Here is a 21346-nt window from a genome sequence, read left to right on the forward strand (position 1 = left end):
GATTTTGTTTCATATCCTACCTTTTCTCCAAGGAGCACAAGGTAGTCTGCATGTTCCTCGCCTACTAACAGCCCTTTGAGATAGGTTAGACTGAAAGATAGCGACTGGCCTACAGTTACCCTGAGAGATTCATGGCTGAGAAGGTATCTGAACCCAGATCTTCCTGGCCCCAGTTTGACATTTTGATGACTACACTGCACTGGCCTGCCTTCTCTTTAAAGATTCATACCCGTCCAACAATTCTTCCTTCAAGGTGAATGTTAAAAAGAGATACCATACATCAACAGCCCCAGAATTCATGGTGAAGCCAAGTTGCGATTGTTGTTGTTTAGTTATTTAGTCGTGTCCGACTCTTCGTGACCCCATGAACCAGAGCACGCGATGCCAAGTTGCGATGCCGTCATGCAATTAAGTACAAGGAGGCAGTCAGTGCCTCAATTAGTATTTTGCTTCATTAGCCATAATGGGGAAGCCCAACATTCTCAGCTGGCCCTGTCAGTTAATATTAACCACCGACTTCAGAAAGCCCTGTAATAACAGAACAGAAATGGAATCCCACGGAGACACCAGCAGTACTTGACAAGGAATGCAAATATCCCTCCGCTGAGGAGAGCATTATTGCCATCCTCGGTTCACACCGCTTGTTGGAATACTCCAAAGAGAACAACAGAGCTGCATGCCGTGGGTAGTTTTCGTGACCTGCTGCCAGGATAAGAACAAAAGGCTTGTGAAGACATGTGTGTACTGCGTTATTGCTACAACCCTTAATCAAATTAATCTGTCAAACCACCGCTTTGTTTAGTCCAGCTCTGTCTCTTCAGACTGCTAGCAGTTCTCTTGGTTTCTGGGCAGGAGAATTTTAACCCCTCCTGGTGGTAATTATTCACATTTGATGCCAGGGATTGAACCTGGAGTCTTCGAGGGCCTCCTCCTCTGGGCAACTTTCTGAGGTGTCATTGATGGGTGGGGCCAGGGGCAAAAGCGGGCGGGACATCAAATGTAAATGGTGCCCTCGGCAATTTTCTGCATACATGCACTGCCACGGACTGGCTGGATGCAAAGGAGTGGAGGGGCTAGGGAACTTCCAAGGGAAGAAGGCTCAGTGCTTGGGGAATGGTGGTGGGACGGCGATGAGTGGTCAGAGAGAGAAAAGGGAGAAGGCTGGAGGAGGTGTCGGAAGCTGAAGAGGTAACAGGGTTTAGTGAGCAGGAAGATGCTGTGGCAGAGAGCAGTCCAGAATTAGAGGCAGGAGCTGAGGCAGGAGGAGAAGGAGGAGGCCAAGAGGCAGAGATCAGGCAGGCTGCTGAAGAAGGCAAGGAGTCGTCCCCACCCCCCCACTGCTGTAACCAGCTCCTCAGTCTCCCAGAACTGGCAGAGGTATGTAGAGGGCAGAGCAAAGACAGACAAGGTGTTGGAGTCTCAGATTGCTTGGGAAGGAGATGAGGGACAAGGAGACTTAGAAAACTGTCCTCGCAACTGCCTCATTGGGACAAGACCTGGTGGGAAGAGTTGCTGTGCTCACTGGGCCTGAGCCGTTTTGTTTCTTTGCATAAAGTGTTCCCTTCATTGATACCTTGTGAGTTATTGCTGACCTGCTCCTGGTACCTGCCCTGAGACTCACACACAGCTTTCCGTCCAGATGAGAGTTCAAGGCACAATCAGAGTTCAAGGGCATATTCCGGTCCGGCAAAAATACTCAAAAAGTGTGGAAAGCAGAGCTGGTGAGAGGGGTGACCTGGGGAGGGGGTGTGGTGTGGAAAGAGTCCTGAGGGCCACATAGAGAGGCTGAAGGGCTGCATTTGCCTCCACCCCAGGCCTGAGCTTCCCCACCCCAGAATTGCAGCCTCTCTCATTCATTCATTCATTCATTCATTCATTCATTCCTACATTTATAAAACAGACTAAAATGTAGATTCCTTCTCTGCAGGGAGATTCCAGTTTACAACTTAACATCCGCAAAACTACTGTGTCTGTCTAGTCGCAATCCCACATCTCCTGAGGCCACACAGCCTCTGGCTTTACAAAATATCCCTTATTTAAACAGGAGTGCAGCGGAATGCTGTATTCAACCATGAACCTTTGTCAGCTAAAATTGACATAACTCAAAAGACAGTGATCATGCACATGACTATCTTTGGAACATGAATAAAACATTTGTGCCATTGCATTTTAAAGTAGGTTCCTTTTAAAGGTCTCTGTTAAACGCTTGCCATTTACACTAGGTGTGGATCCTGGTCATCAGGATCTACCGTAGTAAGGGAGAAACTGCTTCAAAGGAACCGGTGGCAGCAAATTGTTTCTGATAGCAGAATCTTGGAAGTCGAGATGTTCCTACCCGAAATATTAGTGCGTCCCTGTGCTGTAGCATGAACCAAGATGGTTTGAGATACCTCCTACAAACCCACTTTGACAGATCAATGATTATCCTTAGGGAACTACGGTATACAAGATTTCCATCCTCTTATTCAGGAAGCGGTAGTTAGATTAAAGAACATAACAGGAGCCTTGCTGAATGAGACCAAAGGCCCATCTATTCCAGTATTTCTCTTCTCACAGTGGTTGCCTGAAAACCCCAAAGCAAGACGTGAGAGCAATAGTCCTCTCTCACACTTGTTCCCCAGCATCAGGTATCCAGTTCAGGAAGGCAGTATAGAGCCAACATCAACAGCAGCCACTAGCAGCTTTATCCTCCTGTCTAATCCCATTTTTATTTCACGTATGTAGTCACAAGAAGTGTGTGTGTGTGTGTGTGTGTGTGTGTGTGTTCAGTGCACCTTAGGAGCTGCTGTAAGTACGTGCTTTGTCAATAAAGAACTAAACCCCTGGCCGTTTGTCCTGCTTGGGCTAGATATGCTCAGGACACCTGCATTAGATGGGAAAGTTTATAGACACAGCACAAATTTCCGTTGGCTGACCAGGAGGGGCTGGGAGACAGGACTCAGCAGCTTCAAGAGATGCTGCAGCAACTAACAAGCCTGGACACCTTTCTTTTCGGTCAGCCCCTTGGATGGACACACCGATATATTTTGCCCTTGAGTTACAACCAGTATGCAAAACACAGGAGGATTCCTTCCCGATGAGCTGAGAACGTCAAGGATGAGGTTATAAATATGGCTCACAGTTCACTTTGGCCAACAGAAAGTCTTCCCCACTCATATGTACTCTCCTCACGGCTCCCTCAGTTCTGTATTCTGTGACCTGGAAAACTTCCAAGTAGGCCTGACGTGATAAACCGTAGCTGCTCCAAATATCAGTGGAAACCGCATCCGTTTAATAGACTACGGCGGCTCCATTCATTGGCCCTGCATTCCCAAGAATAACTCTTTAAATTGGCCTTGACAGTGACATGCTAGAGCATTGTGGTATATTATCTGTGATAAATGTTTGCATTTCTGTGAACTGCTTAGTAACACAGCATTTACCTGTTAGCTCAGAAGAAGTTGATAGGCCCATATGGAGAATTGGGAATTAATCTTCCTGGATTGCTGTACACACCCACACACCACCCTGGCATTACTTGCTAATATAACAGCAGCATTGGCAGAGTTCAGTGGCAAATGTAGGATTGTTGCCCATCTGATCTGTGGTTTTTCCTCTAGCTGTATTGAACATAGCACTACAGAAGCATGTTTGTGTTGGGAAATTCCATTCCACCTTTAGAGCAGACATGGAACTGTTGCGTGTCACATGTCTGTTTACATACCAGCACAGATTGCTGGGTACTTCCGTTGTGTATAGCTTTTGCTTTTGAGACTCTCTCTGAGGAGACAAAGGAGAGACGACATGGTGTTTTTTTGTCCTGATTTATGCTGAATAAATCTACTTGTAATTATGCTTTCACAAGCCTCTTCACGCCGCTTCTGTTGGTGCAGTGCACTCTGCTAATATAGTGTGCTCAGACTTTTGAAGTCTGAGTCACTGGTTTACGTCACACCAGAGTTCGGGGGATCGTCCAGCATGTCGGCTGGAAGGGCATGATCCAGCTGGGGGCTAGCCAGCTGGCCTCTCAACCCCCTCTGGATGCTGACAGTTTGCCCATATTGTGTGCACCCCTGTCCCGTCATTGCCTCTGGTAAGCAGATTTTTTTAAAAAGATTTTATGTGTTTTGAAAACCTTTGCAACCTGTTTGATCAGGAGAGATTAAATGATCATAGTACCGGTATCATTTGAGGTTGCCCCCAGCAGTTAAGACTTGCTGGTTATTTAAAGAGGTGCTCACTTTGAAGCGGGTGGCCATTATACGCATGTGTCAAGAAAACTGGGTTGAATGCAGAAAAACTAAGGTTGGGCTCTCTTTAGGTGGCCAGCTGGTATACGGTAGAACAGGGATTTTGAAAAGGCATTTTCACAGATGAATGAAATCAAAATGACATTTTTCAACTTCCATAGCAATACAAACGACAGAATAATCTCAACTGCAATAAATGCCTTTTAACAGTAATTAATGTGATTAAAAGAAATCCATATGTCTGAGATTTCAAAGATGGAATCAACCTCTGGTGGGGGGTGTGTGTGTGAGGATTTCTTTGTTCTTGATCTTAACCAAGTCTATCAAAAAGCTCAACAATTTCAGTGGTTTCCTTAAAAAAAAAAAAGCTCAACAATTTTGGGGTCTTCCTCAACAACTTTTGGGATGTCCTAGGACCTAGGTAAACGTTAAAGGGACCCCTGACCATTAGGTCCAGTCATGACCGACTCTGGGGTTGCGACGCTCATCACGCATTATTGGCCAAGGGAGCTGGCGTACAGCTTGTGGGTCATGTGGCCAGCATGACAAAGCTGCTTCTGGCAAACCAGAGCAGCACATGGAAACGCCGTTTACCTTCCCCTGTAGCAGTACCTATTTATCTACTTTCACCTTGACGTGCTTTCGAACTGCTAGGTTGGCATGAGCTGGGACTGAGCAACAGGAGCTCACCCCATTGTGGGGATTCGAACCGCCGACCTTCTGATCGGCAAGCCCTAGGCTCTGTGGATTAACCCACAGCGCCACCTGGGATGTCCTAGTTTTTACATTTTGAAATATGGCAACCCTTATTTAGCACCAATATTTAACAAAGATCTTCTCTGTTCAGCTTTTGTATCACAGAACAGCTCCATTCTCTGAGCCCTGTCGTTTGCTTCATCTGTAATATTTTTGCCTCTTTACAGGTTACATACACACGTTCTGCATGCGAAGACCTCAGCGAGTTAGGGTCTTCTCCTACATGCGAAGCGGATTGAGAGGATGAGATCAATAGTGGGTCTAATGGTTAAGAAGGTGGTTTTCTTGAAGGTTGGTCTTGTTTTGAAATTAGCTATCAGCTTGTTTTGTGAGTGCTTGGCAAAAAAGATTAATCCATTTAAGACATTTTGCAACAGCCCTGTTGCAGTTCTGCCTGCTTTCCTTAGGATGTTTTTTAGCACTTGGCATCAGGCACAGACCTCACCTTACATTGCTTGGCTTTAGACCAGGCACCCCCAAACTTCGGCCATGTTTTGGACTACAATTCCCATCTTCTCCGACCACTGGTCCTGTTAGCTAAGGATCATGGGAGTTGTAGGCCAAAACATCTGGAGGGCCGCAGTTTGGGGATGCCTGCTTTAGACACATAGTCTCACAACTCAGACTCAGACCTAGGATTTCCTGTCTCATACAGAACAATTCTTCAATCGAGGTGCTTCCATGCACTCTGATTGGCTCTCGCATTTCAGTAAAAAGCAGTGCACCAGGCAGATTTGGACCAACGAGTCCTGGGTTCAGATCTTTGCTCACCATGAAAGTGGCTGGCTAGACCTGAACAAGTCACTATCTATCAGCCTAACGTTCCCCGCAGGGTTGTTGTTAAGATAAAACAATTTATTAAAATTTAAATAGTGCTTTCACTATACATGGGGACAATGCTATGTAAGCTGTTCTGCGCTTTGAAAGAGGACAAGGAACCACTGTGAAAAATAAATGCTAATCTAGGTGGGGGTGTTGAACAACAAGAGCTGGGGGGGGGGGAAGCGTCAAAACTCACAAGAAGAGGATTAGCCCATCAGTTAAATGACTGGCAATTTGTTTGGGACTTCTGCATGAAGTTGCAGGGATTTTAAAATTTCCTAGTACTGTACTGCAAAACAGAGCAGAATCAAAACGAATTCAGAAAGCATACATGTGCCCTTCGCTCACTCATCAATTAAAATTTGCCCTCCTCAATTCAATTTTGACTACCTACCCCAGGGGTTCCCAACAAAATTTTCTCAAGGACCCCACATCGAGCTGCTATTGTGACAAGGACCCCCATTAATTTGTTTAGAGATGGTTCCTGCACTGCAGGGGGTTGGACTAGATGACCCTTGTGGTCTCTTCCAACTCTATGATTCTAACCCCAAGGCAGCTGCTTTCAAAATATTTTTGTGCACCTACAAACCTTAGATTTCAGGTAGGTAGCCGTGTTGGTCTGACGTAGTCGAAACAAAATAAAAAAAATTCCTTCCAGCAGCACCTTAAAGACCAACTAAGTTTTTTATTTTGGTATGAGCTGCTGGAAGGAATTTTTTTACTTAGATTTCAGCAAGGCAGCTCATAGCTCTCCTGTGGTGGTACAGCTCCCTGAGAATCAGATCGACATTAGTATTTATGATATCTTACAGTAAATAGTTTTCATAGTTGGTGGAAATGCATGTGCAAATTAACATAAAAACACCCTGTCATAGGAGAACAGCCACAGGAGAAAATATAAACTGCCTGGTTACAAGTAAAAACACAGAATACATTTTTTAAACCTTCTTGGCGTTCAAACTTTTTCTGTACGGCTCAGGAGCAGCAATGGAAGATGGAAGAAGTGCTCACTTTGAAGGCGAACTCATCTTCTTCCATTCCCAGGAAAGTGGGGCGCTGGGCTCCCTTTTGCTCCTCCTGCCCCTTCGGGAGAGTCTCCTGCAGAGGGTCGGGAGCTACCAGGGAAGAGGAGAGTGATGCGGGGCCGGGAAGAGCTTTGCGCTCTGTCTGCTACTGGCGGGAGCTGAGGCACGCAGCTGGCGGGTGGGAGGGAGGCCGCGGAGCCGCCGCGCGCGCCAGGCCGTGCATTGCAGCCTCTGTGAGGACCAAAGGCAGCCGAACCGGCACGCAGCTCCCGAAGGCCCTGGCGGGGAAGGGCGCTCCCTCGTCCCCATCATCCCCAAGGGAGCCAGGACGGAGGCGCGCGCCAGGAAATGTCCCCCGGGGCGCGGCGCTGTATTCCTCCGCACACTCCCACGCTCCGGTTCGCTCTTCCTGCCGGCCAGCCTTCCCCTCCCTCGCCTGGGCGGAGACTTCTTTCATGCCCCTTCTGATTGGCTGCCCCTTCTGATTGGCGCTTCCTGTAGCCAATCAGTAACCGTGCTGAACTACGCCCTCCCTGCGGACGCGGGAAGCCGCCCCAGGCAGCGCTGGGCAGCGCTGCGGACCCCTCTGGCACAGCTCGCGGACCCCTGGGGGTCCGCGGACCACCTGTTGGGAAACACTGACCTACCCAATAATCAACCAGAAACTTCCAGCCATTGTGAAAAATGGCCTAATGTCCATGTGATCAAACTTTCCTTGAGAGGCCTTTGCCTTGAAATTGGCTGGTCTGTTCTCTCTTCCCTGAGGTGGCTGGAGCAAGATTTGCAAGACAAGAGAGAGGGAAATTTGCATTTCTGTTTCAGCCTCTTGAATCTCATGTTGACCTCCAAGCTGCAATCAACATGCAATTGGGAGCTGACAAGTGTAGGAATCTGAGAGAAGTGTTTTGGAAAAAGCTCAATATTAAAGAGAGAGAGAGAGAGAGTTTTCGTTGTATGTAATTATAAATAAGTAGCAGGAAAGCAGGAAGACAATGCAAACAGGCTCACAGGCCAAAGTATGCCTATTTGACTGTACCAATTCATTCCTGGCAGACAGGGAGGGAAGGAAAGAGGATTACTTCAAAATGACTGCAGTTGCCCTTCAGCTTGATTCGGAAAGGCCTGGTGTTTTGTTAGGCTTATTAGGGTTTGCCGGCACATTTCTTAGGAGTTTCTAACAAATCGCTAGTACTGTTTAAGCCATAACAATCCACAGGGCTTCTAGGAAAACCTGCATGGCTGCAGCTCGGTGGTAGAGCGTATGCAGACAGCCCTGGGTTCAATCCCTGGCATTTCTGACTCCTATGGGTAAGCCTGGGGAGCCGCTACCAGTCAGTGTAGACAACACAAAGCTCCCTATGTTTCTAACATTGAGTCCTTTATCTATTTTCAGGACAGAAAAACTACCACCCCACTCCCCAATGCCATCCCGTAGTCCTCTCTATTTTTCCTGTTTCATGGCACTGTGTTAGCCTTTCTGTCTACTCGGGGGTTTGTTAAATTTAAAATTGTGGAGGACAAAAGGGAAGGTGGGAATAAGATTTCTTCATCTACTGCGTGCCAGGCTGTATGACCTTAAATCCAACAAAGGTTCCATCTAGGGTAGGGATGCAATTGATTCCCCTCACCTTCCTTGAAGGTTGTTGGAAAACACTTTCCTGAGAATTGGCTAGGGAAGCCGGGTGGGCATTTTGAGATACAGTGACTATTGGTTATGATTGTTGTAAGAGACATTATACAGAGAAATTGGTGAGGGATGGGTTATAGGTTTTAATGGGTGTGAGAAGATATATTAATTGCAATTTATCTCTCCAGGAGCTCATGTTTGTGGGTTGAACAGTTTCAAACTCCCGTCCTTTGCAGGAAAATTAAAAGCATAGGAATGATGAGACTGAAAAAACTTGTATTGAGCAAGCCCAGCTTTGAAGTAAGGTGGCTTTCCCCTTCTTACCCAAATTAACAAAGAATAAGGCAACAACTTGCAAAGTAAGATTTAAAGTACTATTTACACACTTTGTAATCATGCATTTGTGCACAGCAAGAGTAGCAGTAAAAGCTATGCAGGCAAAATACCGGTATGGGGTAGGGCAGATACAGAATGAGTTCTTCTGCAGGCACCCTAATCTCAGGTTTGAGATACTGAATACCTAAATAGCAAAAACTGACTTGTATTGCACAATCCTGTGCATATCTACTCAGACATAAGCTTCATTGAGTTCAATGGAACTTACTCCCAGGTAAGTGAGTACAGGACTGCAGCCTAATTGTAAAATCCAATACACGCCTACTCAGAAGTAAGCCAAACTAAAGTCTCTTTTATTTTTCGATTATCTCTGGCCTTTCCATCATTTTCCATTTAAGAATATTTTCCATTTTTAAAGTGCTTTTAGACCTTTTGCACTCATGGCATTTGCTGTTGCTGGGTTTACTCTGGTATATCCTATGGCTGGTTTCAATTTGTTCTAAAATTATGTTGAGACAAAGAGATGAAATGCAATTTAAAACAAATTAAAACCAGTCGCAGCATAAGCCAGAGTTAACCCAGCAACAGCAACAGCAAATGCCACGAATTCAAAAGATCTTTAAAAAGCTCTGCAAAATGTCTTATTGTAAACCACCTAGAGAACAATTGCTGTTGGATAATAGGTAAATGTTGCTAAACAAACCAACAAACCATGATTTTTCAATAATATGTGTACCATAGGGATAGGGAACCTGTGGCTGTGCAGATGTTGCAGGTCTCTGGCTCCCATCTGCCCACAGCCAGCATGGCCAATGGTCGGGAATGATGGGAGTTTGGAGCCCAACATCCACAGGGCCACAAGTTCCCCACCCTTGAGGTTGCAAGCGTATTGTCTGATTGCAAGCTGTGTATGCAAATCGAGGAAATATTTCAGAAGCAGCCCATTTCAACTATGGTTCTCCTTTTGAGGGTTCCATCGCTAACACTCCTGGAGATAAGATCCAGAGTTGAAAAGAAATTTAAACTGCCATTTCCATACTCAGTGGCTCATTTTGAATTCAAGATTCAATTTTCCATGTGATCTTTAAGGGACCCGCAGAAGAGGCAGCATTACTTTGTAGAAGTAACAGTTTGTCTCAAAGAGTATTGGGGGAAGATTGAACCAGGGCGGAAGCCTCCCTCCCCATTTGCACCCATTTTCCTGGGGAGATGATATCTATGCCCTTCTTTCTATTTGACCTTCAAGCCTTTTGAGGAAGGGCAATTTTCAGTCTACATAACCATATGTGCACAGCCGAAATAAGGATCCTTCAACGTGCTCACCTGGATAATTTCATAAACCCTGGGGATCATTCGTTACACAATGATCTGTTTCTGCCATGAGTTAGTTATAGACTTTTACCCCGATCCACTAATCTGTTCTGCTGCTTTTGCCATTTGCATCTGGCAGATGGGATCTCATGGAGAGTAGCAAGATGCATCAAAAGGAAAAATAATAATCGAGTGGCATTTCAAAAGCTTGCTCGTATCCAGGTAAAGGAAAATAATGAAAGCTGCAAAATTCTCTCTCTCTCCATCCCCTTGCAGAAATGGCAATAAACAGTAGAAATGGACCAGTAGTGGGGAAATGCATTTGAACTGATCCTAAAAGAGAAAAGTGAAGGGAAAGGGATGTGGAGAGGCTCTAATGGGAGAGTGAATAGGAGATAAAAGTCAACTGAAAGAAAAAGGATTAATGGGTTGGGTGACTCATAGGTTATCAAGCTACAGCATCAACAGAAGACTCACAACCTGCCAAATGAGTCATAATGTGATCTATGAAGTCATTTTAAACAAACTTCCAAAGAATGGATTTTTTTAAAAGTACATTCAGACACACAGTTTTCTCTGCTTCAATATGAATTCCAGATTGTGTTAATATCCCACCTCCATGCCAATAGCCTCTTAAAGTTTACATGTATTTTTGGAAATACTAATCAGATTCAGATCTCAGAATGCAAATATCCAAAAGATCATGCCACTGCACGCCCCCTTCTGTTAGAATGAATAATAAAAGAATCCCTGTTTTGTTGAGCTTCACACAGTGATGCAAGCAGTCTGGGGTTTGGATGCTGCTTCAGATTGTGGGCTAGCCAGCCTCATATAACTAACATCCTTAAGTTTAATTAGTGCATGATGGGGTTAAGACCATAGAGTAAGCTGTCCTGCTGGGCTTAGCTAGGTCAACTCCCCCACACCTTGGAATGAAGGGTTATCAAGCTCTTTGTTCTCCCATTCCACCATGTGAATCCTACCAGTAAGAAGGTCTAAGCTGGATATTCCAGGCTTAGACTGTGTAGCTTAAGCAAGCCATATTTGTGTTTCTATACGAATAATTTAGAAACTCTCACCACTTTGGAACCTAAGTTTTACTGCCTGTGTTTTCTTACTGCTTTAAAAAGAATGGATAGTGGGTGTTTATGTTGGGTATGTGTATGTGAGAGAGAGAGAGAGAGAAAAGAATTTCTGGATGCCAAGATCCAAGTTTGGAAAAACAATTATTTGGTGAGAGAACCCCAGCAGAAATTTAAAGTCATTAAATATGCTGCAAAGTGAAGCATGGAATAATAGAATCATAGAATTGTAGAGTTGGAAAGGACCACAAGTGTCATCTAGTCCAATTCCCTATGATATAGGCTGTTAGATCTTTAAAATATGCCCTTCCAAAGTTTCCCTCTTCCCCCTGCATAGGAAAAAAATCACATATTTGGAAAGTTAGAAATGGTTTACTTACAAACTCCCCAAAGGTCAGATTCATGTGCTTTCCCATACATCAGTTAGAAAAGTTGCACAGGCAGTAAAACTTAGCTTAGTTACAAAATGATAAACGTTCCTAAATTATTGGTTTAGAAACATAAGAATGACTGGTGAGAGTCATGTGGCTGAGCAGGAGAAACCAGCTCAAACTTCTTTAGGTAGACTGAGGGTGGGGGGCACAATAGGCTTGATTACTATTTTCCTCCCCAAGTTACAGAAGTGACCTAGCTACGCCTGCCAGGACAGCTTACTCTATTAACCCCATCATGCATTAATTAGAATTCAACACATTGGTTATATGAGGCTGGTTACCCCACAGTTTAACTCTTACCCTGCCAGTCATTTGTCAGCTGCTTTCTCACTAGCAGTTGGGGACAGTGGGGAGGAAGGAGATTCTCATCACTCAAACATTTGACAAAGAAAAGGTTTAGCTGCCATCACCCTTCAAGATTCAAGCTGCTTCCTCATGCTTTTCTTTAGAAGAAAAAGCACCAAAATACCTCGGGTGGGGGGGCAAAAGAATTGAGCAACAAGGTCAAAGACTGTTGAGCCAAAATGGGAGTTGAATCTCTTGCCACCCATGAAGGTCTTCAGAAAGCAATTGCCTGAGTCAAGTAAATTATGTGGTTTATTTCACACACCAGCTGTGTGGAGTAACAGCATCTGTGGCCCAAGCGACATGATTCTTTCCAACAGATATCACTGGAGTGTGATGTGCACATTTGGCCACCTGGATTAGTCCAGCAGCCATTAGAAAATTCTACACATGATGAGTTGCTTTGGTCTGGTCATGCATTGCGTACGACTGCTGCCATACAAAAAAGCATCCTTTTTTTGCATATCACCAAATAAGCTTAAATGGACAAGACTTCCTTCCTTAGGGTCGGGTCACTAGGCTCTGGAGCCCTGCATTGCCTGCTCTGATTGGCAAAGGACTTGCTCTGTTATCTGAGATCCTTTAACTGGCGGTGTTAAAAGGGACTAGGTGTGCGCCACATATACCGTATATAAATTGAGCTATAGGCTATCCAAGGATTTGCAAGTGAATCCTTAAAACATGAAGGTCTTGTGTTCCATTTGTTGCAGCTGGGAGACGGCTAGGAGCTTCAACCAGCGTTTTAGCAGTTCTCACTTGATCTTCCAGTCATGGCTCGGTATGCACTATAGTACCTTTAAAGCACATTCTTTCCCTCAAAGAATTTTGGGGTGCTCCCCCTGGCCAGGCTCCTGATCCAGTGGCATAGCTTGGGGGGGAGTCCAGGGGGGCCATGGCCCTGGGCACAAAATTCTGAGGGTGCACAACCAGGCGGGATTCTGCGGGAATCCCTGCCCCAGCAAAGGCAGCAGAGCAGCCAAGGGCCACAGTGAGTGGGCACAGATGGGAGTAGGCAGGCAAGGGGTGACCCTAGCATGGCCTGGCACAGCGCTCCTCTCCATGGGCATTGGAGGGATTTGCCTGCCAAGGGTCACATCAGCCAGCCGGGCTCCCACCTGCACAGGCAGGCAGCACAGCACAGCTCTGATGGCGTTGGTGGTTTGCCCACCCCGGGCACCAGCAACCCATGCTACGCTGCTGTCCCCATCCCAAAGTTTCGTGCTTCTATAAACCATGGGGTTCCCCAAAGCCTGCTGGTACTTTCCTCTTGTGTGTGGGTGAGTGTTGTTTTGGTTACATAAGCATCAGCACTCAAGAGAATAGTTTGTTGCATTATTAGTAAAGAAAATATATTATCAACTTGGGCAAAACTTGCCGGAACATGGGGGCCGTCTTATTTTATTGCATAAGCAGCAAACAGGCAAGCTATAATATTCTGACAGCCTCTTCTTCTTGCTTTCCTGGTGGCATTTATGTTTAAAAAAGCACACCCATAATTTAATTGAGATAAAAGTCCCCCATTTAAATACCCTGACAACCATTGGAAGGTAAGAAAAGAAAACAAGTCACTGAGGGAGGAAATAGCCTTTCAATCTGTCTCTTCAAAGTAGTGGAAATATTCACGTGTTTTCTTTGATTTAATATGTTTCACTTTTCCAATACGGTAGTTCTGCTTATTTTACGGAAACTGAATTTAATGGCATTCCAGGAACTAAATCATCCAGGCTTGATGGGAAATTGTGCCAGGGTGGTTTAAGCTGAACACTCCTCTCTTATTTTGAATTTGTTGTGTGCCTGTGTGTGTGTGTGTGTGTGTGTGTGTGTGAGAGAGAGAGAGAGAGAGTATGTGCACTCATGTATTTTCCCCAACAAAAGCAAAGTGCTGTTTGTTGCCCAACCCTTTCTTCCATAGCACACTTCAGTTTCAAAAGTGCATATTACTTGAAACAGGGAAAGACAAGATTCACATTTCGAATAAGGCATAATGTCTATCCTACCTCTTCCTCCTCCTCTTTTTTGTTGTTCTTGTTGTTAAAAAGGCAAGACTTTGAAAAACCTTTCACTTATCTGCACCTGTTTTTGGCAATAACCATTGATGGATGCTAAACAAAGTACACCCTAAAGAATTGCTTAGGTCTCCTGTAAAACATGATAAAGCAAAGGCAATAAGCAAAAATACTGTTTAAAATAGTCATCAATCCAGAGACAAATACTTTCATCTCCAGATTACAGAATTTCAAGTCTTGGCAGAGGAGAAGCAAGTGTGCTATCTAGCCTTGCAACAGAAGAAGGCTTGAGAAGCAATGGCAATGGGGGGAAACATGGTTGCAGAACTTTAAAAGAGCTAGATCGATTTCCTAGCAGCCAGCTTGAATGGATGAAGACTGGTCTGTCATTAAGATAGTGGATCTGTTCAGGTCTTAGCCAAGGGCAGGACCTGCTTTGAACTGCACTGAAACTATCCCTATACAGCCTGATCCTATGCACATTTGCTCAGAAATAAATCTCCCTTTTGTTCAACTAAGTGTACAGTATCTTGGCCTTTATGTGTCATTTTCTTTTCCTTGGCAACAAGCAGTTTTAGTTTAGTGTTCTTGTGTGTGTGTGTTTTTAAAAAAATCATTATAATGCAACTGGGATTCTGAAACGTAATAATATATAACCTGAACAAATAATTACATAGCCCGCCACCAGGGAAAGGAAATATCCCATTATCATTTCAGTAATTGTTTCAGTAATTGCAGTAATGACATACTTGGAACTCCCTTGCTGATCCTCTCTTCTGTTCAATGCCCATGGGAATTTGTAGCACTGCTCAGAGGAAGACACAGCTGGGGAGAACATTTGGTGTCAGTTGTGGCCCCTGGAGCGATGTCCATGGCCAAACATTGATGGTCCCACAGCAACTTCCCACCACTGTTTCAGCTGATGGCTGTTAATCTCATCTGAGGGCCGGGATGCCACAATCTTGCTGAAACTAGGAAGCTCTTGTTCTGGTCAGTGACTGGGCGGGAGTCTGCCACAGGTGAAGAAGAGAATACGGGCTTCTGCACCTTTTAATAGTTATCTAGAAAAAGTGGTCTAAACCACAGAGGCACACTAGGGCTTGCCAATCAGAAGGCCGGCAGTTCGAATCCCTGTGGCGGGAGTGAGCTCCTGTTGTTCAGTCCCAGCTCCTGCCCACCTAGCAGTTCAAAAGCACGTCAAAGTGCAAGTAGATAAATAGGTATCGCTCTGGTGGGAAGGTAACTGGTGTTTCTGTGCACTGCTCTAGTTCGCCAGAAGCGGCTTAGTTATGCTGGCCACATGACCCGGAAGCTGTCTGTGGACAAACACTGGCTCCCTCAGCCTATAGAGCGAGATGAGCGCACAACCCCAGAGTCGTCCGCGACTGGACCTAATGGTCAGGGGTACCTTTACCTTTACCTAGAAAAAGGAACGGGAAGCTTCACCTGCTGAAATTCTCTCTTCGGTCCTCATTTTTGCCTGGGCTTTTTTTAAAAAAATAATTTTTATTGATTTTACAAATTGATTCACACAATTAGAACATTTTAATTTTAAAACAAAAACGAGATTCTTTCAAATCTTAGGAATTCTCTCCTCCCCTCCGTGGGTCCTTCCAATATCTTAGTCTACTGCATATTATAAATCATCCAAATTATAGTTCTCCAAATATATCCCCCGTCTTTGTGTCCTTGCAAGAGTTATTCAAAGCCTGCCAAAGATTTCAAGTATTTACGGTGTTCTTTTAAATACAAGCTACATTTGTCCCATTCTTTATTGAAGTTGTGGTCCCCCTGATTTTTTATTTTCCCAGTCAGTCTGGCCATCTCTGCATATTCCAATAGTTTTGTCTGCCAGTCCGCCTTTGTCGGCATGCTATCATCTTCCCATTGCTGGGCAAGAAGCATCCTTGCAGCTGTAGTCGTGTACATGAACAGTCTTCTCATATCCTTTGGTATGTCTTCACCTAAAATTCCTAAAAGAAAGGGTTCTGGTCTTTTAACAAAAGTTATTTTAAACATATATTTTTAAACTTCATTATATATCATTTCCCAGCATCACCAGAGAGATTCATTCTGCCCCAGCATGGCCCTACAAGCTCCCTTGTGACCTATCACTGCCACAAAGGAGCCACCTAGACATCAAGCCCAAGCCTAGCGAAAGGACAGTCTGATGGGCAGTCAGGGTGAAAGCCCCCCACCCTCCAGCTATTACAGTCAACCACAGAGCATGTAAACAATGTTCAGGCAGGCTGGGAAGCTGGGAAGATCAGAAAGCTGGCAATCATGGAGAAGGTGGTGAAACCCAACTCTTCCAGCCTACCCAATGCCCATTGGAAGACCTTCCAACTCCACCTTCAAAGTGTCCTCCCTCCGCACTGTCAATTTCTCTTCAAGGGGAAAGAATGGACAGCAAGTGGTGCTGGAGGAAGAGAGGCAGGGTCACCAGCCATCACACCAACCATTCTTCTGTGCAGGTGTGGCAATAGTGCTAAGCCACTTAGCTGTGCAGGGAGCTTAGCTGTGCAGGGAGCGAAATATACCATCCTAACATCTTAGAAGTGGTGGTGGCAAGGAGAGCATCACAGAAGGCATTGCAAAATGATGATTCGTCAGCACCATCAGATGGGGTTTTCAATAATAACTGGGGGTAAAGGTAAAGGTAAAGGGACCCCTGACCATTAGGTCCAGTCGTGACCGACTCTGGGGTTGCGCGCTCATCTCGCATTATTGGCCAAGGGAGCCGGCGTATAGCTTCCAGGTCATGTGGCCAGCATGACAAAGCCGCTTCTGGCAAACCAGAGCAGCACATGGAAACACCGTTTACCTTCCCGCTGTACCTTACCTTCCTATTTATCTACTTGCATTTTGACGTGCTTTCGAACTGCTAGGTTGGCAGGAGCTGGGACCAAGCAACAGGAGCTCACCCCGTCACAGGGATTCGAACCGCCGACCTTCTGATCAGCAAGCCCTAGGCTCAGTGGTTTAACCACAGCGCCACCTGGGTTAAGCACATTCTGGGGGAGCACATTCTAATTTCAAATTAAATGGCTGCTTTTTGTAAAGAGAGCAGAGACCTCTGTGGACAGCATAATTGTTGTCTCCCGGTACTAATTCCCTTGAAGGCCTTGTTGCTTGGGAAACCTTTGATCTATTAATTGTTTGATCCATGGGAGATGGAGACAGGCTAATGGCTTTCTGGCAGAGGTGTATGTGGCTTCATCAGTTTGCCCTGATCAGGATCTGGCACAGATCCCATACTCTTAATTCTCCTGGACAGCTCTCCAGTGGCTCCCATAACAGAAGCACAGAAAATAACTGCAGCATCATAGTTTGCTGATCCAGTACGGAACAATGAGACCGATTTCTGGACTCGCAAATAAGTCCCTGATTTGCTCACAATATATTTATTTTTTAAAAGACTACCCCATTGCAGCAGCATTCAGAAGCATCTCTGCTGGTCACCAGGAGGCAATTCTTACTCATCAATAGTGACCAGGCTAGTACCTGTTTGCAAGCCCGGTCAGTGCTCTCCACCTGCTTGTCTCAGGTGAAATGATGCCCTTGAGCAACAATATTTAACTGTTCCTTCTTTATTGTTAACTTATCTATTGTATGGTATTGTCACGAAAAGCATGCAATAAAAACAGCTTCAGGTAAGGGGTCAGCAACGAAACAGATAGAAAACGGACTTACCGATAAGTAAAAATAGTCTTTCGGGTTCACATAGAGATCCCAAATTGGTATTGGCTACATTAACAATGGCACTCATAGCCTAAACACCAGAAATAGAGGGAATGATATTAGCATTGTGTATATCTGGGTGGGTGGGTGGGTGTTGTCAAATGGCATTCATTAACCATGCAGCGCTTACTCCACGGCAAAGGTAGGGATGTTAATGTTCTCAAAATACAGATAAAAAGTAAGCCTGGTTTGCATTCTACTTTCCTGAGAACAGTGCTGGGATGAAATAAACAGCTCCTTTTCAAAAGATAATTATAGAACAGATAATGTACTGCCAACTGCTTACAATAAACTTGTGATTCTCTCCAAAGAAAACTACAGGGCAAACAGAACTCCAGCAGTGTTCTTATTGCCTCAGAAATGGCCAGGGGTCCCCCAATTTCTGCACACTGGGGCACTACAGAAATAGGCAGCTTTTTTTATTCTGCCTTTGCTGTTTGCCCCCAACTGATGCTTTTATGAGAACATCGTGGGCATCTTTTCTTTTCTTTTAAGAAATTTCTGTGAAATTAGATGCTTTCCGTTGCTCCTCTCTTCCCTCCTGTGACATCAAATGGAAAAGAGACCCTCTTTTTTTAGTAGTTTCCCTCTTTTTCAGCTTTCTAGCTTTCCCACTTTGTAAATTTGTACAGTTACTGCTTTGTTCATTAGTAGCATACAGAGACCCTTTATATCTGCTTCTGTTCTCTGTTACCAGGAAGGGTCTCCAATACAAATTGCCATGCTCCTCTTTAGGAGCATGTGGGAGCTACTAAGATCTTTACTGTGGGCACAAGCAGACTGAGGCAGGAGATTTTGAATATATGCCCTCACTGGACTAAAGCCCTGTTCAAATACATAGACACCCATGTTCACATGAGTTCCTTGATGGCTTGAAAGTGTGAAAGAGTTGTCTTCCCAGAGGTTTTATATCTGGGAGCACCTTTATTGAAATTTGCATCAGTCTCTGGATGGGAGCCTTTTGGGAGCTGCTCAAAGCATTGCAGCAAATGAAAACATCAAAGAGTTTTGGGGCACATTAAATGAATTTTGTATGGCACAGGCTTTTCATGGAATGGGGTCCACTTCCTCAGATGCACCAAATTTTATCCTAAATTGGCAGAAATATATTTAGAAGGATGGTGGGGGAGGGACAAGGGACTCAAATAGCAAACAAATGCAAAAGAGTGCAGACTAGAAATTCATTGAAAGCTTAAAGCTATGGGAAATAAGCACAGTGACCATTCACAACTGCAGTAATTCATGATAACACAATCATTTCAGCATTGCAAAGTCAATTAACATGTACAGCGGGACAGGAAACCATTGTCTCCATTCATGCCCAAATCAAGAGAATCAAACTTAGTTCTTAGTTCTCATTCAGCTATTTTGCACTGGAGCTTCCCTTCTGAAATTCTTGTGTAAGAAAGTGGGAACTTTCAATTCCATGACATGGAGTTCAAGGACATTGGTCATACACAATATTTGTCAATGGAAACAGTTCCTAGATTCAGCTGTAAGACATCAAGGGCTGGTTTACATATGATGATGACTCTCATGCAGTTGCCTTGGGATTACTCAGGGCTGCCTCCAGGCTGTGCTACTATGGGTTGCCGTTTTGTGTTCAGTGCGTATCTGGTTTGCAATAGAGGAAGCCCTTGCTTAACTGCTGCCACGGTAAAAACTACAGTGATTGTATATATGCTATGTGTGTAAAGGTGCTACTGTAGTACAGAGAAGCCCAGTCTGGTGATCCTATGCACTCCCTACAAATAAGAGCCTTTGCTGTATGCAATCTAGTGTGGAAAGGAAAACTCGCTTTCCGATCATAACGACATGTGACCAACAATGCCGACAATCACCTACAACTTCACTCTTAAAAATGTCAGGTCAAAGAGCAACTGTTCCGCTCTAAACAGTACGTGCAAAAAGGCCCTAAATTTGGCAAGCAAAAGAGGATGAAAAATCCAGCGAATGCCTTTACAGACCACAGACGGAACTGCAAGAGCTAATGATTCCTCAAATACACTTAAAGCACATCACTTCCCCCAAGAGTTCTGGGAACCGTAGCTTGTTAAGGGTGTTGGGAATTGTTGCTCTGGGAGGGGTTCCCCCAGGGTTCTTTGGGGGAAGACATGTGCTTTGAACATGTGGTGTGTACACAGCCTAGGGCCAGGGACCTGTGGTCCTCCAGATGTTGTTAGACTGCAGGTCACAGTCCTTTGGTCATTCTGGCTGGGAGTGATGTGCGCTTTGCCTGGAGAGCCACAGGTTCCCAGCCCTGGGTTGAAGAGTTCTTTGCCTGTTTTGAAGCTTAGGGAGTTGCTGGTTCACACCAGGTCAGGCTATTTGTCCAACCAGCCCAGCAGTCTTCTGCTCTCTCGGGAAGAAGCATTTCCCCACCACCACCCACTGCTCGAACATTTTAATTGGAGATGCCAGGATTGAACGTGGGACTTTCCACATGGAAAACTTCTGCTCTGCCACTGAGCTATGGTTCCTGCCTTACAAGCAACAGCGGTTGAGTTGTATAACTGAGGGGCAGATGGGAATCCCGTGGGAAGCCAATGTGGACCTCTGGCCTGTGTGTTTCCTGTTGCTTCTCCCTCCCAATTTTCCATGTTACAGTAAGATTTCTCTTCTCCTCGCAAAGGTTTTTCGGTAATAGCTAATGCCATCTATTTTTACAACGAAATTTAATGATGGTAATTAAGGTCAATCAGGGAGCAGGCAGGGTGGCTAGGAGGCTCAGGAACCATGACGGCAGCAATTAAGCATGGCTGCGATATTTGGGTAGCTGATAATTGGCCAGATGTTACCCAGTCTCTTGATCCTTACTTGTGCTTCGAGACCGCAGGTCCGCAGTTCTGCAAAGGAAGGCTTCCGCTGGAAGATATGGGAGCCGCTTTGGAAAGCTCTGTAGAGGTGTGCCTTGTTTAGGGCTGTTTAGTTGCACTGATGGAAATGAAGACCATGACATCAGGCCAACGGCCCATCTAGGCCAGCATCCTGTTCTTAAAGTGACCAACCAGATTCCTGTGGGAAGCCCACAAGCAGGAGATGTGCACAACAGGACTCTGCCCACCTGTGATTCCTAGCAACTGGCGTGCAGAGGCATACTGCCTCTGATGATGGACGTAGAAGATAGCCATCATTGCTAGTGGCCACTGATGTCCTCCATGAATTTGTCCAATCCTCTTTTTAAAGCCATCCAAGTTGGTGGCCATAACTGACCCACTTTCAGTTTGATCTGTCACAGGATGGCAGAAGGGGCAAAGACACAACCATGGTTCTGGGACTTGGATCACTTGTCAACAGGTGATGTCAAGGCTGGGCCAAGGCCATTACTCTGAGCTGGCCCAGGAGCTTGTGGGACTAGCCAGTACCAAGCCAGGGCCAAAGGACAAACCAGGGGGTGGGATCAAGAAGCAAGCCAGAACGAAAGGATACAGGAACATGCTAAAGCTCAGGAATACCCTGTACTCAGCTAAGGCTTAACAGGGAGCACTCTGACACTGCTTCCTGTCCAGGAGGATCAAACAGCCTGTAAAGTTAAATGGTCTCAGCACTGTATACCTGAAGGAGCGTCCCCATCCCCATCATTCAGCCTGGACACTGAGGTCCAGCTCCGAAGACCTTCTGGTGGTTCCCTC

The 21346-nt window shown here is 45.2% G+C and overlaps 1 protein-coding gene across 1 annotated transcript in view; it reads left to right on the forward strand.

Annotated features, from left to right (window-relative positions):
* The first annotated feature begins 3591 nt into the window (after nucleotides 1-3591).
* Nucleotides 3592-21346, forward strand: part of OPN4 (opsin 4) — a 60353-nt gene continuing 42598 nt past the window's right edge. Inside the window, exons 1-2 of the mRNA XM_035137850.2 lie at nucleotides 3592-4072; nucleotides 5153-5276. Of these exons, the coding sequence (XP_034993741.2) occupies nucleotides 5229-5276 (48 nt within the window). The 5' untranslated portion in view covers nucleotides 3592-4072; nucleotides 5153-5228. The remainder of the gene's footprint in view (nucleotides 4073-5152; nucleotides 5277-21346) is intronic.

The sequence above is a fragment of the Zootoca vivipara genome, chromosome 5 (genome assembly GCF_963506605.1).
Source record: "Zootoca vivipara chromosome 5, rZooViv1.1, whole genome shotgun sequence".
Lineage (NCBI taxonomy): Eukaryota > Metazoa > Chordata > Lepidosauria > Squamata > Lacertidae > Zootoca > Zootoca vivipara.